The sequence below is a fragment of the Poeciliopsis prolifica genome, unplaced genomic scaffold, assembly GCF_027474105.1.
Source record: "Poeciliopsis prolifica strain line A6 unplaced genomic scaffold, Auburn_PproV2 SCAFFOLD160, whole genome shotgun sequence".
NCBI lineage: Eukaryota > Metazoa > Chordata > Actinopteri > Cyprinodontiformes > Poeciliidae > Poeciliopsis > Poeciliopsis prolifica.
Genome location: NW_026562535.1, coordinates 277501 through 298778, shown reverse-complemented (window position 1 = coordinate 298778; position 21278 = coordinate 277501). Strand labels below are relative to the sequence as shown.

The 21278-nt window shown below is 53.4% G+C and overlaps 1 protein-coding gene and 2 pseudogenes across 1 annotated transcript in view; 1 reads left to right on the top strand and 2 right to left on the bottom strand.

Annotated features, from left to right (window-relative positions):
* Positions 1 to 2153: 2153 nt before the first annotated feature.
* Positions 2154 to 8471, bottom strand: LOC129356196 (hydroxysteroid dehydrogenase-like protein 2; annotated as a pseudogene).
* Positions 8472 to 10047: 1576 nt separating this feature from the next.
* Positions 10048 to 17536, top strand: LOC129356198 (polypyrimidine tract-binding protein 3-like; annotated as a pseudogene).
* Positions 17537 to 18614: 1078 nt separating this feature from the next.
* Positions 18615 to 21278, bottom strand: part of LOC129356197 (ceramide glucosyltransferase) — a 6933-nt gene continuing 4269 nt past the window's right edge. The window contains exons 7-10 of the mRNA XM_055025793.1: positions 20074 to 20160; positions 19897 to 20004; positions 19724 to 19802; positions 18615 to 19652 (exon numbers count right to left, since the gene is read on the bottom strand). Coding sequence (XP_054881768.1) covers positions 19482 to 19652; positions 19724 to 19802; positions 19897 to 20004; positions 20074 to 20160 — 445 coding nt within the window. The 3' untranslated portion in view covers positions 18615 to 19481. The remainder of the gene's footprint in view (positions 19653 to 19723; positions 19803 to 19896; positions 20005 to 20073; positions 20161 to 21278) is intronic.

The window sequence follows — 21278 nt, the reverse complement described above, 5'->3', positions numbered from 1 at the left end:
AAAACTGAGGCTGAAGACATGAAGTTCTGCTAACGGCCAGCAGGGGGCCTGGAGCTTAAAGGGTCTTCATCCATCAGATGAAATCACCAGTAGGAACTAAAGTCTCTGATTCCTGTAAAGGTGTTTCAGAGAATTTGTTTTTGATGAACAGATGAAGGACTGCGCCTCATCCATCCGGCTGACGGTTCTTCAGAAACCGAGTCTGAGGAAAACAAACATGCGGTTCTGGTCAGACGGGATGATCCAACAGTTCTCTCTCCTCTGCACCGCGCTGCTCAGCCCGCTGACAGCTGATGGCACTAAGCCTCATCCACTCGGGTGGGTGGTGTGGATGGAGCAACCTCCACCTGTGTCAGAGGTCAGAGCAGAGGTCCAGACAGTAGCCTTAGTCCCACCCTGTTCAAATGGGCCAGTACCAACCAGAACCACTGGAAGAAAACTTGAGTAAAACTGGTTTTAAATAAAACCTCAAATTCCTCGAAAGTAAAAACCTATCAGTGAAGTTTGATGCTAATTCTCTACAAAACTCCAAACCGTGAATCATTTCTTTACTGAGCTCAATGATTCGAATCTGAGCAAAAGCTAAAAACATTTTCTAGGGAAACAAAGTGTTTTGTCTGGTTCTGTTGGTTCTGATTGGTTCTTATTGGTTCTGGTTGGTTCTGATTGGTTCTGGTTGGTTCTGATTGGTTCTGTCTGGTTCTGTTGGTTCTGATTGGTTCTGTTGGTTCTGATTGGTTCTGCCTGGTTCTGGTTGGTTCTGTTGGTTCTGGTTGGTTCTTATTGGTTCTGGTTGGTTCTGTTGGTTCTGTCTGGTTCTGTTGGTTCTGCAGCCCGGTGTGGTGCCAGCAGTAGGTGCCGGTTCCTTCCACCTGAGCAGGCCCGTCTTTGTTCAGGAATGTTGGCCCGGATCCGGACTCTTGTTGTTCTCTCAGAACTCTTTCGCTTTGTCTGGTTTCCTTCCACAGAAGTGCACAGGCGCTGGCCCGGGTCCAAACCGTTTCCAGGGAACCGCAGGAGTTCTGCTGCTGTTTCATCAACTGATTGGAGCAGCAGGACGGACAGAGACACAGAGGACGGACTTGGACCGGACCGGACCTGGACGCCTCAGCGGTCACCTTCCATCCTGCCCTCCTGACCTCAGTGGATCTAGTGATGCAGACGGAGCTTCAGCATCGTCTGGTTTCATTGGTTCCTCCGGGCTTTGCACTCGGCACTGTTTCCATGGTAACATGGCCCGCTCAGCTCTTTATGATGTCATACAATATTTCTGACAATATTATACATAATATTTAGAAAGGGATCTATATTATTACTTTCTTACATCTTTGTATTTATTGTATCAATATTTATAAAGAACATGGATGTGAGTTCTTCACATACAACCACTGACAGTAACCCATGATGACCTGGAGCTAGCCTTGGAGCTAGCCCTAGAGCTAGCCTTGGAGCTAGCCCTGGAGCTAGCCTTGGAGCTAGCCCTGGAGCTAGCCCTGGAGCTAGCCTTGGAGCTAGCCCTAGAGCTAGGCTTGGAGCTAGCCCTGGAGCTAGCCCTGGAGCTAGCCTTGGAGCTAGCCCTGGAGCTAGCCTTGGAGCTAGCCCTGGAACCAGCCTTGGAGCTAGCCCTGGAGCTAGCCTTGGATCTAGGCTTGGAGCTAGCCTTGGAGCTAGCCCTGGAGCTAGCCCTGGAGCTAGCCTTGGAGCTAGCCCTGGAACCAGCCTTGGAGCTAGCCCTGGAGCTAGCCTTGGAGCTAGCCCTGGAGCTAGCCTTGGAGCTAGCCCTGGAGCTAGCCTTGGAGCTAGGCTTGGAGCTAGCCCTGGAGCTAGCCTTGGAGCTAGGCTTGGAGCTAGCCCTGGAGCTAGCCTTGGAGCTAGGCTTGGAGCTAGCCCTGGAACCAGCCTTGGAGCTAGCCCTGGAGCTAGCCTTGGAGCTAGGCTTGGAGCTAGCCCTGGAGCTAGCCTTGGAGCTAGGCTTGGAGCTAGGCTTGGAGCTAGCCCTGGAGCTAGCCTTGGAGCTAGGCTTGGAGCTAGCCCTGGAACCAGCCTTGGAGCTAGCCCTGGAGCTAGCCTTGGAGTTAGCCTTGGAGTTAGCATTTCACCTGCTCAGATTAAACCATCTCTGTTGTCATTTTGCTGTAAAAACTAAACCTGAGTCCATTTAATTCCTTTATTTTCTGTTCCCATGGTAACACAATCAGCAGTTAGTCGCGGTAAGAGAATCAGTTCCTGTGCAACATCCACACGGTCCAAAGCGGCTGGCGCTATATCGAGGTGTGAGTCCGTTGTTAAGGCAACCTGAACAGCTAGAAATGGTGAGGAGGCGGGGCCTCCCCCCAGAGGGCGGGGCCTCCCCAGAGGGCGGGGCCTCTCCCCAGAGGGCGGGGCCTCTCCCCAGAGGGCGGGGCCTCTCCCCAGAGGGCGGGGCTCTCCCCAGAGGGCGGGGCCTCTCCCCAGAGGGCGGGGCCTCACAGCTTGGCCTTGTTCATGCGGCCCATCAGCTTCTCCAGCTTGATGGCGAGCGTCATGTCTCCTTTGATGCGTAGCTTCCCCGTCATGAAGGCCATGGTCGGCTTCAGCTGCCCTGCAGACACAGCAGGTAGCCGTTACCATGGAGACAGCATCAGCAGGGCGCGCGCGTCCCGTCGCTTCAAATCACCTGCAAACATCTTAGTGAAGTCGCCGGAGTCCATCGTCATGACGACATCGGCCTTGGCGGGGGGCTCACCCGGACCCGTGCTGCCAGAGAACGCTCTTCAGGTCCAGGAACCAGACGCCGCTGTGGTCTCCTAATACAGGCAGGAAGACGTTACAGGAAGACGTTACAGGAAGACGCTACAGGAAGACGTTACAGGAAGACGCTACAGGAAGACGTTACAGGAAGACGTTACAGGAAGACGCTACAGGAAGACGTTACAGGAAGACGCTACAGGAAGACGCTACAGGAAGACGCTACAGGAAGACGCTACGGGAAGACGCTACAGGAAGACGCTACAGGAAGACGCTACGGGAAGACGCTACAGGAAGACGCTACGGGAAGACGCTACGGGAAGAAGACGCTACAGGAAGACGCTACGGGAAGGACGCTACAGGAAGACGCTACGGGAAGACGCTACAGGGAAGACGCTACAGGAAGACGCTACGGGAAGACGCTACGGGAAGACGCTACAGGAAGACGCTACAGGAAGACGCTACAGGAAGACGCTACAGGAAGACGCTACGGGAAGACGCTACGGAAGACGTTACAGGAAGACGCTACAGGAAGACGCTACAGGAAGACGCTACAGGAAGACGCTACGGGAAGACGCTACAGGAAGACGCTACAGGAAGACGCTACGGGAAGACGCTACGGGAAGACGCTACAGGAAGACGCTACAGGAAGACGCTACAGGAAGACGCTACAGGAAGACGCTACGGGAAGACGCTACGGGAAGACGCTACAGGAAGACGCTACGGGAAGACGCTACGGGAAGACGCTACGGGAAGACGCTACTACAGGAAGACGCTACAGGAAGACGCTACAGGAAGACGCTACAGGAAGACGCTACGGGAAGACGCTACAGGGAAGACGCTACGGGAAGACGCTACGGGAAGACGCTACGGGAAGACGCTACAGGAAGACGCTACAGGAAGACGCTACAGGAAGACGCTACAGGAAGACGCTACGGGAAGACGCTACGGGAAGACGCTACGGGAAGACGCTACGGGAAGACGCTACAGGAAGACGCTACGGGAAGACGCTACAGGAAGACGCTACAGGAAGACGCTACGGGAAGACGCTACGGGAAGACGCTACGGGAAGACGCTACGGGAAGACGCTACGGGAAGACGCTACGGGAAGACGCTACAGGAAGACGCTACGGGAAGACGCTACGGGAAGACGCTACGGGAAGACGCTACGGGAAGACGCTACGGGAAGACGCTACAGGAAGACGCTACGGGGAAGACGCTACAGGAAGACGCTACGGGAAGACGCTACGGGAAGACGCTACGGGAAGACGCTACGGGAAGACGCTACGGGAAGACGCTACGGGAAGACGCTACAGGAAGACGCTACAGGAAGACGCTACAGGAAGACGCTACAGGAAGACGCTACGGGAAGACGCTACGGGAAGACGCTACGGGAAGACGCTACGGAAGACGCTACGGGAAGACGTTACGGGAAGACGTTACGGGAAGACGCTAGGAAGACGCTACGGGAAGACGCTACGGGAAGACGCTACGGGAAGACGCTACAGGAAGACGCTACAGGAAGACGCTACAGGAAGACGCTACAGGAAGACGCTACAGGAAGACGCTACAGGAAGACGCTACAGGAAGACGCTACAGGAAGACGCTACAGGAAGACGCTACAGGAAGACGCTACAGGAAGACGCTACAGGAAGACGCTACAGGAAGACGCTACAGGAAGACCCCCGCTGACGACCGGCAGCCACATATGACGTTCACTTCCTGTTACCTGAGAGGTCAAAGCGGTACACGCCCTGAGTCGCCTTGACAAGTCCTCGTTGATTACGCCTCTGATGATGTCAAAGGTGCCTTCTATTGGTCCGGCAGAAAGGGGCGTGTCCGAGGGGGCGCTTGAAGGCTGGCGTTGCCCCTAGCAACACGAAACTACAGATTAGCACTGTAGTATCTCATAGTACCATGTACTATCTATAGTACCCAGCAGTACCAGAAGTACCCAGCAGTACCCAGCAGTACCCAGAAGTACCCAGCAGTACCCCGCAGTACCAGCAGTACCCAGCAGTACCCCGCAGTACCCAGCAGTACCCAGAAGTACCAGCAGTACCCAGCAGTACCCAGAAGTACCCAGCAGTACCCAGCAGTACCCAGCAGTACCAGCAGTACCCAGCAGTACCCAGAAGTACCCAGCAGTACCCAGAAGTACCCAGCAGTACCCAGAAGTACCCAGCAGTACCCAGAAGTACCCAGCAGTACCCAGAAGTACCCAGAAGTACCCAGCAGTACCCAGAAGTACCCAGAAGTACCCAGCAGTACCAGCAGTACCCAGAAGTACCCAGCAGTACTCAGCAGTACCCAGCAGTACCCAGCAGTACCAGCAGTACCCAGAAGTACCCAGCAGTACCCAGAAGTACCAGAAGTACCCAGCAGTACTCAGCAGTACCCAGCAGTACCCAGCAGTACCCAGCAGTACCCAGAAGTACCCAGCAGTACCCAGAAGTACCCAGCAGTACCCAGCAGTACCCAGAAGTACCCAGCAGTACCAGCAGTACCCAGCAGTACCCAGCAGTACCCAGCAGTACCCAGAAGTACCCAGCAGTACCCAGCAGTACGCACCGTGCTGCTCCATCTGTTTGACCAGAGACTCCGGCGCTTCGTCCAGGAAGAAGTCTGGCAGCAGCGGGTGCTGCCTGTGAACCAATCAGAGGCTTCGTCAGCATCACATGGTGCCGTGTGTCGACCAGGTGAGAGGTGGGACTCACCTGGCTGGACGGCGTACTGGTCAAAGTCTTTGACGCCGTGCTCCTTGAGGACGTCCTCGTCCACCAGGAAGTGACCCGTGTAGTCCTTGGGCTTGGACAGAACGGCGTAGGCGGCGTCCGCTATGATGTCCGCCGTACGGCACTGCTTCCCGATACCGTCGCCTCCCAGCATGTCCATGGCTGCTGTCTGGATCGCTATGGTAACAGAAGGGTGGGGTTAGTGTGAAGGGGCGGAGCCTGCTAGCGGACCGCTCTCAGGAGCTGCTAAACGTTCTGACCGGTTCTGGGCCACAGGGCGTTGACGGCAATTTGACCTCTGAACTCTTCAGCCATTCCCAGGACGCACATGGACATGCCGTACTTCGCCATCGTATACGCTGCCAAACGACAATACAAATTACTGATGAGGAGGCGGGGCTTCCAGCTGGTTTCCACGGAAACATAGAGGGGGAGGAATGATCTGGTTTCTATGGTTACCGGTGTGGTTCTTGAACCAGACGGGGTTCAGGTTAAGGGGCGGCGACAGGTTCAGGATGTGAGGACGGCGACTCTTCAGCAGGTGGGGGATGACCAGCTTCGACCTGAGGCACAAACATGGCTCGTTAAGGGCAACTCGTTAACAGCAGCTCGTTAAGAGCAGCTCGTTAAGGGCAACTCGTTAACAGCAGCTCGTTAAGAGCAGCTCGTTAAGGGCAACTCGTTAAGGGCAAACTCGTTAAGGGCAACTCGTTAAGAGCAGCTCGTTAAGAGCAGCTCGTTAAGGGCAACTCGTTAAGGGCAACTCGTTAAGAGCAGCTCGTTAAGAGCAGCTCGTTAAGGGCAACTCGTTAAGGGCAACTCGTAAGAGCAGCTCGTTAAGAGCAGCTCGTTAAGGGCAACTCGTTAAGGGCCACTCGTTAAGAGCAGCTCGTTAAGGGCCACTCGTTAGCAGAATACTCGCGTACATACACACACGTTAAAGCTCACACTGAAGGTAACGACGTGTTGGCGAACGCCTCCTTATGGTGTAGCTTAGATAGAGGCCAACAAAGGGAACTGGGATCTATTGTTCAGGGCCATTTTGCTTTGTTAATTCTGAAGGTTAGCATGCTAATGGACCAGCTTTACTTTCAAACATCAGAACTAATGGAGAACCAACGATTAGATTGCATTTGGGCTCCCAGTGCTCCCAGTGCTCCCAGTGCTCCTACGTCAGGTATGTTCCTCTCAGGTTGATCCCCAGCATCAGGTCCACCTTCTTCATGGGCGTCTCCAGTGTTCCCGTCAGGCTGATGGCGCTGGCGTTGTTCACCAGGATGTCGATGCCTGCCAATCACAAACAATATCAGTGATGATATCACAGCTAAGAAATGACATCATGGTGAACCAACCAATCGGGCGTTTTACCTCCAAACGTTTCCACGGCTTTCTGAACGGCCGCTCCGATCTGCTGCTCATCCCGGATGTCGACGACGCAGGGCAGCGCCTTCCCTCCGGCCGCCTCCACTGGGACACACGGCAGTAACTGGTCATGATGGGACGCAGACTGGAAAGGACCAGGCTGACCTGGAAAGGATCCAGCAGCTCTCCTCACCTTCATCTGCCGCCGTGAAGATGGTTCCAGGAAGCTTCGGGTGCGGCTCGGCCGTTTTGGCGGCGATCACCACGTTGGCGCCGTCCCGAGCGGCTTTGAGGGCGATGGCCTTCCCGATGCCGCGGCTCGCTCCCGTGATGAAGAGCGTGCAGCCGGCGAGCTTCCTGTGGGGTGACAGCAACTCCGTGACATAATCACTACCAATCACTGACCCTGCTGCTCTGTGCGGCTCATTAATGACAGAATCATCTTGAACTTGTCCTTTCAGCTCCACCACAAACTTCCTGCAGGTCACAGGTGACAGCAGCACAAACAAAACTTTTTGCTGCACAAACGCAGAGTTGTTTGACACCGATTTTCTCCACTTTGAAAAAGGTGGGGGAATGAGGGGACTAACTTCTCTCAGGTGTCAGAGGTCAGCCAGGACATTGGTGTTAGCCGCCAGGTTAGCAACCTTTTCATGTTACTTCTAGCGGTACCACCGTCTTTCAGAACCGGACTGACTCTCTCCTTCTGGTCTGCTACAGAGATCCGCCGGCTGTGCTGCAGCTTCCTCTCGTGGTTTTCTGGTGGTTGTTGGATCTTATGCTCACAGTTAAAATTAGTAAACAATGTTAATAATCTGGTCCTAATCTAACCTTACGGGACGCCCGGCCCAACCGGATCAGAACTAATCACAGAACAACATGGAGGAACCTGAAACTGGAAGGAAGGAGCCCGAAATACCAGGAGCTGATGGAGAGAGGGTCACACTGCCCCCTGCTGGGTGGAAGGATTAATCTCACTGGAGAAATGCTGCAACTTCAGCAGGAGACAAAATAATTTAAACATTATCAATTATTAAAATAAAAGCAGAGCTTTACCATTATTATGCATTTTGTTATTTACTCTTAATTATTTTACCGACAGCAATAGCTAGGTCTGATTTACTATATGATTAAATTTTATTGGTCTAAATACATTCATCATTTTCATGTCAAAACATTCTTTAACATCCGGGAATTTGATTTAAAAAAAGAAAAAACACGAAAGCGCTGTTAGCCAGGAAGCTAACAGAAGTTAACTGTCGCTAACAGCTCGAACCAAAGTTCATTCAAAGAGCTTATCCAAGTTAAAACTGCCTTGCTCAAAGGTCAGCGGCAGAAGGAGCACGACCGGGTCCAACCCGGTATTACAATCAGAACCGCTCCTGAGTCAGTTCGGTTCTGGAAAACCTCAGATTTACTGGTACGTTCCCTGTAAACCACAGTAAAACCAGTAAGGAGTCCCAGCAGACTGCTGGTTTCTGACTCGGTTCTGGCCCGGTTCTGACCCGGAGCTCAAACTCACGGAGCACAAACTCACCCCGAGTTCTGCAGCATGACGATCCCCGAGCAGAAAACCAACAAACACCAGAAGCGACTCTTCTTCACCTTTCACCCACTTCACGCGTCCGTCACACCGGATGTTACGTCGTATTAACATCCGAGTTGTTCAACAAAGATCTTCTCTGAACAGGATGCCTGACTGCTGTAGTCGCTCTCGCTCTGTAGTTTATCTCCAGCAAAAGGTTCAAATTCCAAAATACGTTATTAATCCAAAAGGGAAATAAATTAAATTATTTCTGTAAGTTTTTGTGTGTCGGACGATGAACCATCCATCCATCCATTCATCCGTCCGTCCGTCCATCATCCATCCATCCGTCCATCCGTCCATCATCCATCCATCCATCCGTCCGTCCATTCATCCATCCATCCGTCCATCCGTCCATCATTCATCCATCCATCCATCCATTTTCTGTTCGGAAGCTGCTGCTGCCTCTCCAGGCAATGTTCCGGGTGAGGACATTGGACCTGGACAGGTCACCAGCCTGTCGCAAGAATGGCTCATATGTAGTTAAAATAAATTCATTATTACCAGAATAATTTCCCTTCCGTAAATATGATCAAGTTCTTCCATAAAGCATGAAACTCAAGAAGGAGGGTTGAACTCAACCAGCCTCTGGTTCTTCTCTGAGCTGCAGCTTTAAAGCCCAGCAAGCAATGAGACGATTCCTGATAAAACAGTAAGAGCAGCACAACTTTAACGTTTTTACTCAGTTAAAGTTAACTATGAAGTCAAAATTATCCATCAGAGAAATTATTTGAATAAAATGGTATTTTTGGGAAAAAGGCAAATGGTCACTAGATCTCAGTTAATATTGGAAATGGTTTAATCAGACAAAGATTAAACCATTTAAATAAAAATGATCAGCAAAATGAAATTTTAAGAACTAAAATTTAAAAAATTAGAAATGTAAATAATCAAAATTATACATTTCAAGCGGAAGAAGCACTTTTACAAATACATACACAGAAATACAAAAATATAACATCAAACCAAACATGACACAGCAGGCTCAGATATTTCTGTACGTTTTTATATTTTTATTTTGTATCACTTACTTCTTGCTCTAGTTTTACGTATTTGTATTTATTTTTGCTTATTTCTATCCCAAATATTTGAATTATGATTTTTTTATGTTTTTTAGTCAATTTTATTTCAAAACGTATAATTGCATCTATTTTATTTCTTATCAGTTTTGCCTGTAAATTATACAATTAGGTTTTTAATAGCTTATGTTGAATTTGATCTTTTTCTTTCAAAATTATGTTCTTGTTTTGCTTCAGATTTCTCTTCCTTAATATATTATTGCTGCTTCAGTTTTTCTGTAGTGTTTTAAATCTTTATGTTAATTATTTCTTAAGTACAATTTTAGTGAATTATTGTTTTATATTTTAATGTGAAGTTCATCGTTTTGTTGAAAAATTGTATATTTTTTCATGAATTTTTTATTTTTTTCTAGAGATTTCAATAAAATGTGATTTTGTGTAGAAAATTTTATAAGAATTATAATGTACTTACAGTTTTTATTGTCATTATCTTGTTTGATATGTTATCCTCAATGTTGTCTTTCATTAAGATTTAATGTGCTTTTTATTTTAATAGATATCTTGCATTTTCTGGTCTTTATTCTTTATTTTTATTACTGAGGCGTGCCCACCCGCCGCCATGTTGTCCAGTGACGTCACCAACCAGGAAGTGAGCTCGCGGGTCTCTGGCAGCGGCTGAGGCTCGCGGACCAAAACAGCGCTTCTTCCTCCTCCTCATCATCATCCTGCGCCTTCTCTCCTCTCGGACCATGGACCGGTGAGAACAGGGGCCCATTCCGAACCTTCCCGAACCTTCCCGAAACCCGCGTCTCGTGCTTCCCGCTGGCTGAGGCCCCCCCGCCCCCCGGTTCTGCTGCTGTTTACCTGGCCCTGCTGGCGCTCGCGCTCTTTTCTCGGTTCGGAGTTTGGTGAACAAACAGTGTTAGGTTGACTGGCTAAAATCTCGCGATGCTTCGCCCTCAGATGAGACTATAGATGTGATCAGGTTGTAGACTGGGCTCCAGTCAAACCAGTTTGAACCAGTTAGGCATCAGGTAGTTACTGGAGGAGAAAACATCCGGGTCCTGGCGGTTTCTGATCTGACTGGGTTCATAACCCTTACCTGGTTCCGGTTCGGACCTGACTGTGAAAGAAGAACGTTCTCCAGGACCACAGAACTGAACCGGAACCTCTCTGTGGGTCCTAGCAGGTGAATAAAGTGGTTCCGACCCGTGTGGGCGGAGTCTCACAGGTGAGCTGTTGGAGGGGGCGTGGCCGGTTTCTGGTTCTGAAGGTTCCATTAGGTCTCAGTCACCTGGTCAAAATGGGTCCAAACCCATTGCTGCCAGTTTGTGATGAGCCGAACCGGACCCTCATCGATCCAGCCGGGTCCAGGAAGCAGGATTATCTGACAGATCAGAACCCGATCAGAATCTGACAGAAGGTCTGCTGCTGATGCAGTCAATGACTCACCTGTGTGTTCACCTGCAGGAGTCAACGCTCAGAACACCTGTTGGTTGCTGTGAGAACATGAGCTCCGCCCACCTGTCCACAGGTGAGTCGTCCATCTTCAGCCTCCTCCTGTCCTCTGTCTTCACCTTCAGGTGTCTCCTCACCTGTTCCTTTGTCTCCAGTGGATGGCACTGATAGGCTGTGTGTTTCTGAGCGCGCTCAGTGTGTCCCTTCTCCAGTGCTGCACCTGCGGCAGCTACCTGCTGACACCTCTGAACAGGAAGTGGTCGACCTGGCACTTCCCTTCGGCAGAGTCTCCAAACTGATCACACTGAGGACCAAAACCAGGTAACTGGACCCATAGAACCAAACCAGGTAACTGGACCCATAGAACCAAAACCAGGTAACTGGACCCACTAGAACCAAAACAGGTAACTGGACCCACTAGAACCAAAACCAGGTAACTGGACCCACTAGAACCAAAACCAGGTAACTGGACCCACTAGAACCAAAACCAGGTAACTGGACCCATAGAACCAAAACCAGTAACTGGACCCACTAGAACCAAAACCAGGTAACTGGACCCACTAGAACCAAAACCAGGTAACTGGACCCACTAGAACCAAAACCAGGTAACTGGACCCATAGAACCAAAACCAGGTAACTGGACCCACTAGAACCAAAACCAGGTAACTGGACCCACTAGAACCAAAACCAGGTAACTGGACCCATAGAACCAAAACCAGGTAACTGGACCCACTAGAACCAAAACCAGGTAACTGGACCCACTAGAACCAAACCAGGTAACTGGACCCATAGAACCAAAACCAGGTAACTGGACCCACTAGAACCAAAACCAGGTAACTGGACCCATAGAACCAAAACCAGGTAACTGGACCCATAGAAACCAAAACCAGGTAACTGGACCCACTAGAACCAAAACCAGGTAACTGGACCCACTAGAACCAAAACCAGGTAACTGGACCACTAGAACCAAAACCAGGTAACTGGACCCACTAGAACCAAAACCAGGTAACTGGACCCATAGAACCAAAACCAGGTAACTGGACCCACTAGAACCAAAACCAGTAACTGGACCCACTAGAACCAAAACCAGGTAACTGGACCCATAGAACCAAACCAGGTAACTGGACCCACTAGAACCAAAACCAGGTACTGGACCCATAGAACCAAAACCAGGTAACTGGACCCACTAGAACCAAAACCAGGTAACTGGACCCATAGAACCAAAACCAGGTAACTGGACCCACTAGAACCAAAACCAGGTAACTGGACCCACTAGAACCAAAACCAGGTAACTGGACCCATAGAACCAAAACCAGGTAACTGGACCCACTAGAACCAAAACCAGGTAACTGGATCCAGTTGATTCGTCTTATTTACACTGAAGGATTATAACTAATAATTTTCTATAAATGATAAATGTGTTTTTTTTCAGGCGTTTCTTGAGATGGCGTCAGAGGAAGCAGCCGTTACCATGGTGAACTACTACGCCTCAGCCCCACCCACCATCAGGAACCAGCCAGTCTTCATTCAGTACTCCACCCACAGAGAGCTGAAAACAGACAATCTGACCAATCAGGTGAAGAGGCCCCGCCCACTTTACTGTGAGCAACAACAGAGTGGGCGGAGCCTCAGATAGTGATCTGTCTTCATACCAGCAGAGGGCGCTGCAGGCCATCAGCACGGCAGCAGTGCATTCTGGGAACATGGGTCGTCAGAGGGCGGGGCTTAATCCCGGCGCCGAGCGCGTTCTGAGGATCATCGTGGAGAACCTGTTCTACCCGGTGACCCTGGAGGTCCTGCAGCAGGTCGGCGGGCCGCAGCAGCGCTGCAGCCGCACCGTGTGACTGGTTTCTTCTCTTTGTTTATTGATGTTTTTATTTGTTTGGTTTTGTGTCGGGATCAGATCTTCAGTAAGTTCGGCTCCGTCCTGAAGATCATCACTTTCACCAGGAACAACCAGTTCCAGGCTCTGCTGCAGTTCAGCGACGCCGTCCACGCTCAGCACGCCAAGGCGGTGAGTCGCAGTCACACTGACGCATGTAGTGGGCGGCCTGCAGGGGGCGCCGCCCACCAATCGCTGCTGTGTTTCAGTCTCTGGACGGCCAGAACATCTACAACGGCTGCTGCACGCTGCGCATCGACTTCTCCAAACTGAGCGCGCTCAACGTCAAGTACAACAACGACAAGAGCCGCGACTTCACCAGAGCCGACCTGCCGAGCGGAGAGCTGGACCCGGCCGGCGCCGCCACCGCCGCCGCCTTTGGGTGGGTGGAGCCTGCCGCACTTCCCTGCCCGGCCAGCAGGCGTCCACTCTCGCTGACTGTCTGTGGGCGGGGCTTCCGCTCCACCTGTGTGTTTCAGGTGTAGCTCTGCCACCATATGGAGCCGCAGCGTTCCCGCCCTCCTTCCACCAGCACACGGGTGAGTCACATGACCTGCAGGTGGGCGGGGCATCGATCACCTGCAATCATCACTGAGGCTATTCAAGCACTTCGCTGCAGTTTGTTCTCAGAGCCACTAGATGTCACTGAAGTCCAAACTGTTTATATTTTAAGTAAATCAGGATGACTTTCTAATTTGAATTTCATAATCACTGGGTGAAATTTCTTCACTAATGTCTGATGTGAAAGTAATTAAAATAAAGAATATTTAATTCTAAATGTTTGACCTGCCCCACCAGGGGGCGCCAACTGGTTACTGTCTCACCTGTGCGCTCGTCCCCAGGTCTCCCAATGACGGCGGTCCCCGGCTCGCTGATGTCCCCTCCTCGCATGGCGATGCAGGTGGCGCCCCCTGCGGGCCACTCAGTGCTGCTAGTGTCTAACCTGGACCCAGAGGTGAGAGGTCACACGGGGATGCAGTAGGTGACCAATGAGAGCGCAGCGCTCTGACCTACATGTTTTTGTGTCCACAGAGTTTCCCCCCACTGCCTCTTCATCCTGTTTGGTGAGACTGGCTGCCGTCATCCCGGCTTCGCCCAGCAGGGGGAGCCTGACCTGCGATCTGTGTGTTTCAGGAGTTTATGGCGACGTCCAGCGAGTCAAGATCCTGTTCAACAAGAAGGAGAACGCGCTGGTCCAGATGAGCGACGCCACGCAGGCGCAGCTCGGTCAGAATCAGCTCTGATCAAATTTATTTATTGTCCCTAAAATTCAGTCGTGTTTTAATAAGCGCGTCCTGGTTGTGCCGGTTTCATTGAGTTTGTCTCTGGATGGACGATTTCTGGATTTATTCCGACGAGAACAGAAATATTAAAATTTGGGGAATAATTTTCCTCTCTATGTGTCCTAAATGTATTTTGTAAAGTTTATTATATTAATTTTGAAAAAATAAAATGAAATAAAATATTTCTGAATGATATTCAGGTTTTTCTCTCTGCAGCGATGAGCCACCTGAACGGCCAGCGTCTCCATGGAAACGTGATCCGGGTGACCCTGTCCAGGCACCCCATGGTGCAGCTGCCGCGCGGGGGGCGGGCCAGAGGAGCAGACGCTGACGCAGGACTTCTCAGGCTCCGCCCTCCACCGCTTCAAGAAGCCCGGCTCCAAGAACTTCAACAACATCTTTCCTCCTTCAGCAACGCTGCACCTGTCCAACATCCCGTAAGGCCCCGCCCACTAGCTGCCTGATGGGGCCCCGCCCACTGGCTGCCTGATGGGGCCCCGCCCACTGGCTGCCTGATGGGGCCCCGCCCACTGGCTGCCTGCTGGGGCCCCGCCCACTAGCTGCCTGCTGGGGCCCCGCCCACTGGCTGCCTGATGGGGCCCCGCCCACTAGCTGCCTGATGGGGCCCCGCCCACTGGCTGCCTGATGGGGCCCCGCCCACTGGCTGCCTGCTGGGGCCCCGCCCACTAGCTGCCTGCTGGGGCCCCGCCCACTAGCTGCCTGCTGGGGCCCCGCCCACTAGCTGCCTGCTGGGGCCCCGCCCACTAGCTGCCTGCTGGGGCCCCGCCCACTAGCTGCCTGCTGGGGCCCCGCCCACTGGCTGCCTGCTGGGGCCCCGCCCATGGCTGCCTGCTGGGGCCCCGCCCACTAGCTGCCTGATGGGGCCCCGCCCACTGGCTGCCTGATGGGGCCCCGCCCACTGGCTGCCTGCTGGGGCCCGCCCACTAGCTGCCTGATGGGGCCCCGCCCACTGGCTGCCTGCTGGGGGCCCCGCCCACTGGCTGCCTGATGGGGCCCCCCCCACTGGCTGCCTGCTGGGGCCCCGCCCACTGCTGCTGCTGGGCCCCGCCCACTAGCTGCTGGGGCCCCGCCCACTAGCTGCTTGCTGGGGCCCCGCCCACTGGCTGCCTGCTGGGGCCCCGCCCACTAGCTGTTTGCTGGGGCCCCGGCCACTAGCTGCCTGCTGGGGCCCCGCCCACTGGCTGCCTGCTGGGGCCCCGCCCACTGGCTGCCTGCTGGGGCCCCGCCCACTGGCTGCCTGCTGGGGCCCCGCCCACTGGCTGCCTGCTGGGGCCCCGCCCACTGGCTGCCTGCTGGGGCCCCGCCCACTGGCTGCCTGCTGGGGCCCGCCCACTGGCTGCCTGCTGGGGCCCCGCCCACTGGCTGCCTGCTGGGCCCCGCCCACTAGCTGCCTGCTGGGGCCCCGCCCACTGGCTGCCTGCTGGGGCCCCGCCCACTAGCTGCCTGCTGGGCCCCGCCCACTGGCTGCCCGCTGGGGCCCCCCCACTAGCTGCTTGCTGGGCCCCGCCCACTAGCTGCCTGCTGGGGCCCCGCCCACTGCTGCCTGCTGGGGCCCCGCCCACTAGCTGCCTGCTGGGGCCCCGCCCTGGCTGCCTGCTGGGGCCCCGCCCACTAGCTGTTTGCTGGGGCCCCGCCCACTAGCTGCCTGCTGGGGCCCCGCCCACTGGCTGCCTGCTGGGGCCCCGCCCACTGGCTGCCTGCTGGGCCCCGCCCACTGGCTGCCTGCTGGGGCCCCGCCCACTGGCTGCCTGCTGGGGCCCCCGCCCACTAGCTGCCTGCTGGGGCCCCGCCCACTGGCTGCCTGCTGGGGCCCCGCCCACTGGCTGCCTGCTGGGGCCCCGCCCACTGGCTGCCTGCTGGGGCCCCGCCCACTGGCTGCCTGCTGGGGCCCCGCCCACTGGCTGCCTGCTGGGGCCCCGCCCACTAGCTGCCTGCTGGGGCCCCGCCCACTGGCTGCCTGCTGGGGCCCCGCCCACTGGCTGCCTGCTGGGGCCCGCCCACTGGCTGCCTGCTGGGCCCCGCCCACTAGCTGCCTGCTGGGGCCCCGCCCACTGGCTGCCTGCTGGGGCCCCGCCCACTGGCTGCCTGCTGGGGCCCCCCCCCACTGGCTGCCTGCTGGGGCCCCGCCCACTGGCTGCCTGCTGGGGCCCCGCCCACTGGCTGCCTGCTGGGGCCCCGCCCACTGGCTGCCTGCTGGGGCCCCGCCCACTGGCTGCCTGCTGGGGCCCCGCCCACTGGCTGCCTGCTGGGGCCCCGCCCACTGGCTGCCTGCTGGGGCCCCGCCCACTGGCTGCCTGCTGGGGCCCCGCCCACTGGCTGCCTGCTGGGGCCCCGCCCACTGGCTGCCTGCTGGCCCCGCTGCCTGCTGGGGCCCGCCCACTAGCTGCCTGCTGGGGCCCCGCCCACTGGCTGCCTGCTGGGGCCCCGCCCACTAGCTGCCTGCTGGGGCCCCGCCCACTGGCTGCCCGCTGGGGCCCCGCCCACTAGCTGCTTGCTGGGGCCCCGCCCACTAGCTGCCTGCTGGGGCCCCGCCCACTGGCTGCCTGCTGGGCCCCGCCCACTAGCTGCCTGCTGGGGCCCCGCCCACTGGCTGCCTGCTGGGGCCCCGCCCACTGGCTGCCTGCTGGGGCCCCGCCCACTGGCTGCCTGCTGGGGCCCCGCCCACTGGCTGCCTGCTGGGGCCCCGCCCACTGGCTGCCTGCTGGGGCCCCGCCCACTAGCTGCCTGCTGGGGCCCCGCCCACTGGCTGCCTGCTGGGGCCCCCTGCCCGCCCACTAGCCTGCTGGGGCCCCGCCCACTGGCTGCCTGCTGGGGCCCCGCCCACTGGCTGCCTGCTGGGGCCCCGCCCACTAGCTGCCTGCTGGGGCCCCGCCCACTGGCTGCCTGCTGGGCCCCGCCCACTGGCTGCCTGCTGGGGCCCCGCCCACTAGCTGCCTGCTGGGGCCCCGCCCACTGGCTGCCTGCTGGGGCCCCGCCCACTGGCTGCCTGCTGGGGCCCGCCCACTGGCTGCCTGTTGCTGTGTGTGTTTGTGTGTTTTTGCTGCTTTGTGAGGACCGTCTTCCTGTGTGTGTCCAGGTCGTCGGTGGCCGAAGACGCGCTGAAGGACCTGTTCTCCTCCAGAGGTTTTGCTGTCAAGGCCTTCAAGTTCTTCCAGTACGTACAGTTCCATGTCTTCCTGTGTCTTGTCCATGAGCGGTGATGTCACTTCCTGTGATCTCCAGGAAAGACAGGAAGATGGCGCTCTTGCAGCTGGCGTCGGTGGAGGAGGCGGTGGAGGCGCTGATCGCCCTTCACGACCAGCAGCTGGACCACAACCAGCACCTCCGCGTCTCCTTCTCCAAGTCCACCATCTGACCCCGCCCCTGCCGCCCAGCGGCCAATCGGACGGCAGGGCCTCCCGAGCCGAGGGGGGCGGACCGGCGGCCGGGCTGGGCCTCGTCGCCATGGTTACGGATGTTCCTGAGCACATTCCTGAGCGGCGGCAGCAGAGCATTGTGGGTAACGGAGTCAGGCCCAGGAGAACCGGAAACGTGTGCAGATGTTTTGGTTCCTGCTGAAACTTTTGAACTGAAACAGTTTTGTTTGAACTCTTCGTCATCCTCCCCCTGTTGTCTGACCATCATCATCATCATTTTGTTATTATTCCTGCTGTGGATCTTCGGGCTCTCCGTCTTTTGTGCCTTATTTTTCAGATTTCTTACGGCCTGCAGGGGGCGCTCTGTGTGACTGTCTGGTGTGTTTCTGCTGTTTTGGGAGGTTTTTAATGTCGGCTCTATTTATACTGTAAAACGTGATGCTGTTGAAGCCCCGCCCGTGTGTGTGTGTGTGTGTGTGTTTGTGTGTGTTTACATGTTGAAAACTGAGCAACAATCCATCTGGCCAGCTCAGGGGTCAAAGGTCAGCACCGCCTCCATGTCTGGAGGGGTTAAACCAAGCCAACGTTTCTGTGCCTTTACATTGAGGCGACCTGTTCCCACTATGACATCACTTCTTATCAGGTTCTGGTCAGGCCTGGTGAGACCAGAACCTGACGAATAACGTTCCAATTATTTCTTAATCTCAGATTTATTTCCTGCTGAAAGAAAAACACTAAAAGCTGTTAAAGATAGAGAAACAGGAAGTCCACTAATAAAAAATCTGCTTTAATGATCTCATAAACCAGGAAATAAGCAGAAATATGACTACATCCAGGCAAAACACGTTTTATCACTATTTGCTGTGATATGATCTAAATAATCTGGATTATCATAATCCATTTCGCCATCTGGATCTGAATCAAGTTCAGTTTTAATACAAATAAAAACTGATGTTCTGTCATGGATAAAAATCATTTATAAAAAATATAAACATACATGAAAATAATTTTGTGGCCTCCTGAATTTAATTATTTAATTTGTAATTTCGTTACCATTTAATTTGTCTGAGCCTGGTGGGCTTTTATTTTGAAACTTTGTGAATGTGTGATGAATGTAACGTCATTGTGGGCGGGGCCTTGTTGCATGATGGGAGGGGGGGTCAGTCTGGACTCCCAACACATAAAGTTTGTTAAATCTTTATTTATTCTGAAGGTGTGACAGGAATTTGGAGCATGAATAAATAAATAAACCTTACAACCAATGGCTGCCGTGCATCTGTTAAAGTCCCGCCCACAACCTCTCCCATCGGCCAATCACGGCGTGACCGCTGACAGGAAGCGGGTTATTGTCCTGGTCCGTGATTGGTCCATTTCCAGCAGGTTTGTAACAGAAAAACAAAATATACAAAAAAGACTCAACCATTCAGACGGGGTTCATCCGACAGCCGATGATGTCATCACTGAACACCCGAGGCTGAGCGCACACACACACACACACACACACACACACACACACACACACACACACACACACACACACACACACACACACACACAGCGTGACGGACTGCAGCTGCAGAGAAATGTGTCGCCTTTTCTTGTTTTGGTCCAGTTGTGATGAAACGTTTGGACCTTCATAATAAAGGAATCATTTAATTACAGAGCTGCTGGTCTCTGATTGGTCGACTACTCTGACCCCTGTTGAATTTTTTTCAGACCCATATGTGACAGGACCAGCAGAGGCGCTTAAAGTCACATCAGTTGATCGGAGGTGTATCAGATTTCCTGTGGATTTCAAAGTAAAAGTCTCTGCTCTGATGTCCTGGAAGTTTAAAAAAAAGCAGTGGGGACCAATGAGAAGTCAGAGTGGCTGGTACTCTGTCCTGATTGGCTGATCAGAGCTCAGGCGTGTTATTCTTCGGTGCTGCGCTGTGATTGACTGGTTTTATTTTTAGCACCAACATAAATAGTTAAAAAACGCACACAGACTGCCTCATAAAAATCCAACAGTCTCTGCCGCCTCTGCCAGGCGGGCGGCTGGTAACCATGGTAACTACACATCCAGGATCTCCTCGGCGGTGCCACCGCAGCGGAGCCGGTACCGACCCGTTCTCCAGCTGATGGTGGGGTCCCACAGCGCCGACAGGAAGATCTGCACCGACATGGACTCCCTGATGAACCACGCCACAGCGAAGTCCAGCTTGGAGAAGCTCAGGGCGCCGCCCTGCAGGTGAGGTCATCGGTCAGCTAGCCCATCACAACGCCAACACTCACACCCTTTGACCTTTGACTCACCTGGACTCCCGTCAGCTGGACGTAGTCGGCGATGAACCAGGCGAGGCAGTGACACATGAAGAAGACCATCATGTCCCACCTGCAGCAAACAGACCAATCAGAAAAGAGAGTCTCCTGCCTCAGCTCGAAGCCCCGCCCCGCCCCGCCCCGCCCCGCCCTGCGATCGGCCGTACCTGAAGACGTGATGTGCGGCCCAGCCGATGATGAGGCTGGCCAGGAAGCACTCAGAGACAGGCTCCAGGATGGTGGCGGGAACCATGTTGATGCGCAGCTTGGTCCACCTGGTTCAGAAAATGTATTAACATGCCGCTACGAACACGCAGCCAATCAAGTGCCGGCCTGCCGCTCACCTGATCATGCGGGACTGGAACTGACCGATGGAGTAAGAGCCGGAGTTCTGCAGCGCCACCTGCGTTGCCATGGAGAACTTCCATCCTCTGAGGACGAGGAAGCAAGAGGACTCAAGCTAATAGCAACGCTCTAAAGCTAACATGCTAATATAAATGCCAACATGATACGACCCGTTGATATCATCTTGATATTAGCATAAATGATGCTAATATCAACGTTCTAATGCTAACATGTGTTGAAATAGAATTTTAAATGAGCACAATAGCACACAGGCTAACCTTTACATTAAGACAAACTTAGATAAAGATCCAAACTAAAACAACTGATCACTCTGAACTTATATAAATCCTATAGGGAGGATCTTAAAGAAAGACAGACTGAGACTTCCTTAACTCTCTTTAGACAGGGAGTCTGTCTGCCAGACAATTAACAAATTCCTTAGTGTGGTTCAAAAGTTCACTAGGATCTTAAAACTTTTTATAAATAATTTTATCTATATTAGAATTAAATATATTTCTTTAAGCATGTTTTGAATTAGTTACTTCTTAGATCCAAACTTATCGTCATTATTTAGCATTACATTTTGTGCAAGCTTGGTTAAAAATACAAACTACGTTCTTGTTGAATCATTTGAGGCAGAAAACTAAAACAGACAGAGGAAGTAATTTAGCTCAGGGAGAGTTGCAGGGAGACGCCTGGTACGGCAGAGACCCAGTTGGACGATCCATATATCTGCCTTTGGGTTCTTTAGCAGGAGGTAATAAAATTAATACTAAGACAGACCCCACTGAGGAAAACACACCTCCTAATGCATATATTTAAATGAAGAGAATACACATTCTTATAAAATGGTTTGTTTTACAGCAGAAGTTCAAATCTCTTTGTGCTGAGTGAGAGTTTCCCAGAAGATGCATCTTTTGTTTGTTTCTGTTTCTGTTTTTACTCAGTTAATTGTTTCTGTTTCGTCATGTCTTGGACTTTTGATGATCTAGGTGAGATGCTTATTGTAATATTCTTCTTGCATTGATTTCTCTGGATAAAACTCTGGATATCTGAAGTCTGACGTCGTATGATTGCTCTTTCTCCTGCACATATATTGAAACACAGGAATCCAGGACAAGAGGAATAAATTAACGAGCTAAATCAAGTTATTCCTCTTTTTAATTCTTAACACATGCTAGCATCAACCTTATTACTCTAATTC